The sequence below is a fragment of the Euphorbia lathyris genome, chromosome 3, assembly GCF_963576675.1.
Source record: "Euphorbia lathyris chromosome 3, ddEupLath1.1, whole genome shotgun sequence".
NCBI lineage: Eukaryota > Viridiplantae > Streptophyta > Magnoliopsida > Malpighiales > Euphorbiaceae > Euphorbia > Euphorbia lathyris.
Window position 1 is genome coordinate 46,306,059 of NC_088912.1, and position 4,628 is coordinate 46,310,686.

Below are 4,628 nucleotides of genomic sequence, written 5' to 3' on the forward strand. Positions count from 1 at the left end.
AGAATTGCATAACAAAAAGGTTGGAGCCAACCAATCAATATATATTATTCCTATTCCTAGGCTATTAACATATATCTTAAAAAAACGTTTGTATTTAAACTTGAATGTTGGAGAAAAAACCGTTTGACCATTACAAACTAACACACCTCTCCTTCCTTTCTCTCTCTCTCTCCACCCATCTGCACCAAAATTCACCGCTGCCGCCACCTCCGCCTCTGCCTCCGCCTCCACCACCACCCCGACTCCAGGCTTTACACGAACTCAATGTAATTTGGGGAGGAACGAACAAGAAATTAAGCCATTTATTCATCATTTACAAACATAATCCAATTTAATTTTTTCATTGTTTGTTCCCTCCCTGAATTAATACTGATTATTGAGATATATACAATTTCCCATTGAAAGTATTGTGATCTTGAATTCTAGGCGTTTTTGTCCGCTTTGGCCATGGCGGACATTGTCAAAGAGATCTTGGCTAGGCCAATACAATTAGCAGACCAGGTCACAAAATCAGCCGACGAAGCACAATCTTTCAAGCAGGAATGTGCAGAACTTAAATCCAAAACAGAGAAGCTAGCTGCCTTACTCCGGCAAGCAGCTCGAGCTAGCAACGACCTCTATGAACGCCCGACGAGACGAATTATCGATGATACAGAGCAAGTTCTCGATAAAGCCCTTACTCTGGTCATAAAATGCAGGGCCTCAGGCATAATGAAACGCATGTTCACCATTATCCCGTCCGGCGCATTCCGGAAAACGTCGATACAGTTGGAGAATTCGATTGGAGATGTATCTTGGCTATTGCGAGTCTCAGCTTCCGCGGATGATCGGGACGACGAGTATTTAGGATTGCCTCCAATTGCTGCAAATGAACCCATTCTGTGTCTCATTTGGGAACAAGTTGCGATTCTTTTTACAGGTTCATTGGAGGAAAGGTCAGATGCTGCAGCTTCTTTAGTTTCGCTGGCCCGAGATAATGATCGGTATGTAAAACTTATAATTGAGGAAGGCGGAGTTCCGCCATTGCTGAAATTGGCTAAAGAAGGGAAAATGGAAGGTCAAGAGAATGCGGCGAGAGCTATTGGATTGTTAGGGCGTGATCCTGAAAGTGTTGAACAGATTGTAAACGCTGGTGTTTGTAGTGTGTTTGGGAAAATCCTGAAAGAAGGTCATATGAAGGTTCAAATAGTAGTAGCTTGGGCTGTATCTGAATTCGCTGCAAATCATCCCAAATGTCAAGATCATTTTGCACAAAACAATATCATTCGGTTTCTTGTTAGTCATCTTGCTTTCGAGACGGTTCAAGAACACAGCAAGTATGCAATTGCAAGTAAGCAATCAATTCATTCAATTTTTATGGCCAGTAATACTACTACTGATGGTAAGACTCAGGCTGAAGATGAAACCTCCAAAATTGCTCATCCAATGAGCAATGCCACTCCTACCCAAATTCACAATGTGGTTACCAACACTTTGGCAATGAAAACCACTACTAATAGTAATATCACCCCAGCACAAGCTCAAGCACAAGCCCAAGTACAAGCACAATTACAAAGTCCTAGAAAAAGACAACCCCCATCCCAAAATAGAGGCAATCAAAATAATGGAAAAACAAACAATCATGTCTTAACTGGGACAAGCATCAAAGGGAGGGAATTCGAAGAGCCCGCTACAAAAGCACAGATGAAAGCCATGGCTGCAAGAGCACTTTGGCAGCTCTGCAAAGGAAATGTAAACATATGCCAAAGCATAACGGAGTCGCGAGCGCTTTTATGTTTCGCGGTCTTGTTAGAGAAAGGTGTGGATGATATTCAATCCTATTCATCTTTGGCATTGATGGAAATCACAGCAGTAGCTGAACAAACTCCAGACTTAAGGCGCTCGGCTTTCAAGCCTACATCTCCTGCAGCAAAAGCAGTTGTTGATCAGCTACTCAAAGTCATCGATAAGGCGGACTCAGACCTTCTGATTCCTTGCATTCAATCAATTGGGAACTTGGCGAGAACCTTTCGAGCAACAGAAACTCGAATCATTGGACCGTTGGTGAAGTTACTGGATGAAACAGAACCTCATGTGACAATGGAAGCAACAATAGCTCTTGTAAAGTTTGCAACAACAGAGAATTTCCTTTGTGTGAATCATTCAAAGGCCATAATAACTGCAGGAGGTGCTAAGCATCTAATTCAACTGGTTTACTTCGGAGAACAAATGGTTCAAATTCCTTCACTCATTCTTTTATGCTACATTTCCTTAAATTGCCCTGATAGTGAGATTCTTGCAAATGAAGAAGTTCTTATTGTGCTTGAATGGTCATCAAAGCAATCACATTTGATCCAAGAACCAAATATTGAAAATTTACTCCCAGATGCAAAGAGTAGACTTGAACTCTATCAATCAAGAGGTACAAGAGGATTCAAATGTCAATAAAAATGAGAAAGTGTAAATAGAAAGGTGTATTTTAATATTTATGATGACTAATTGTTTAGCACATTAATTTCTCCTCCCAAAGCCTAAATTTTCTCCCATTTTCCTTTTGTAAAATTAATAGAGTAGCATAACCTTTTCTTAGTAGAAGGTAACATCAATACACTTATCATCAATTATCAGCATTGTTACTTTTGCTTTATCTGCAAATGTATTTGGACATAGATCAATTGCTTGTAAAATTTGTTAAGCTTTTCTGTAATTTTCATTTTTTATATGATGGTATATAAATACAGTCAGCCTGACATCATTAATCATCCATTTGATGCCTCTTTATGACAAATTTCTGTAAGAATATTTCCTAATAACGTTCCTGCTCATTAAGGCTTGAAAGATACAACCCTATACCAGATTGGAAAGTTGAATCCAGTAATGATTTCATGGTATGCACTACAGAAGGTGCAATCTTTGGTTTAATCCTCTAAATGGGGCAGTTTTATAAAATATTTACAAACCGGGTCGGGTTGAGAAATAATTCTCCAGAAGGTGTTGTTTCTCAACCCGATTAGTTTTTCTCACCATTACGGTGCACCTGGTGCCGTAATGGTAGCAAACTCTACAGAATGCGCAGAAAAACCATTACGCCGCCCGGTGCACCGTAATGGTGGCAAACTCTGCGCAAAAACAAGCTTTGCACAGAGAAGCCATTATGGCACACTAGGCGCCGTAATGGCTTTATACTAAAAAGAGAATGAATTAGATTCTTTCCCTTCAAAAGGGACTTCGAATTCCCTTCTCCTCCCCTCTTCACGGGTACCTTGACCCGTGAAGAGATGGATCATCCTTCTCCCTTTTCCCAGGCAGATTGCAAAATTTTGCAATCTGCCTCTCTAATTACGAAGGTATGTTTTTAACTTTTAATTTTTAAGGTATCTGTATTACGTTTTTTTATTTAGATTAATATATAATTAGAGAATATATTGTTATATTAAGGTATATGTAAATTAGTATTGAATATAGTTAGTTTTTTTTATAAAATCAATATAGTTATTTATTTATGAAACTAATATAGTTTTTTTTTTATGAAAGTAATGTAATTAGTTTTGATTTACTTTATTATTTTATGTTTTATATTAAAAGTAAATTAATGTAACTAGAATATTTTTTGTAATCTTAGTACTATATAAAATTAACGTTTGTTTACACTAATTTAATTAGAGAATATATTTGTTTGTTTTTTTTTTTTTTTTGAAAAGAATATATTTGTTAACTTAATATGTTAATTGTTTTTATATACTAATTAGAGTAATATGATAATTAGAGAATATATTAATATATAATTAGTAATTAATATAGTTAGTTCTTTTATGAAATTAATATAATTAGTTTTGATTTAGTATATTATTTGTGTATATTAGAAGTTTTTATATAGTATATTATTTTAGTATATGATTTACACTAATACGTTTATTTTTTTTAGTATGAAATTAAGATAACCGGTATTTATAATATCTTGAATTTCATTGTTAATACTCGAAATAAATTCCACTAAACTTCTACCTCGGTTACATTTTCAACTCCTTCAAAAAAAAAAAAATTCTTTTTTGTCTAGCTCTTTCCTTTACAAAACGAGATATACATACACATGGAACCATATATATGGTTTAGTCATCTATAAAACAAATAAATTATACAGTGTAAGTTCGTCATACATTTTTACTTCATATTTTTAAATAAAACATTGAGTTAATTACAATATACCATTTGAAAGACTTAATTACTTTTATTAATATATTGCGGGTTTGTCAGTTCTTGGACCATGGGTGCTCACCCCGCCCAAGTTCTGTCTCGCCCCAATTTCTATATAAAAAAAAAAAAAAACTTTAGTCAAACACCCTAATTTCCTATATAGTGATTTATCTATATACTAATTTATCTATATAGTGATTTATCAATTACTATACATAAACTAATTTCTAAGCATAATTATAGTTTATTAAGTATAACTAAAATTTCTAAGCATATTTAGAGTTTATAAGCATACTTAGATTTTCTAAGTATAATTATAAAATATTACAAAATTAAATTAGTTATATGATTTCTAAACATAATTATAATTAAGTCAATTGTAATTATACATATTATGAGATTATGAGATTTTCTAAGCATTCTCTAAGCATAATTATAAATAATAGATTTTCTAA

General features: G+C 34.5%; 1 protein-coding gene across 1 annotated transcript; it reads left to right on the top strand.

The window, feature by feature from the left end:
• Positions 1-282: 282 nt before the first annotated feature.
• On the top strand, positions 283-2,524 carry LOC136224002 (uncharacterized). Its single transcript, XM_066012203.1, has one exon. The coding sequence runs from the start codon at positions 448-450 to the stop codon at positions 2,425-2,427; it is 1,980 nt and encodes a 659-aa protein (XP_065868275.1). The 5' UTR covers positions 283-447; the 3' UTR covers positions 2,428-2,524.
• Positions 2,525-4,628: the final 2,104 nt, after the last annotated feature.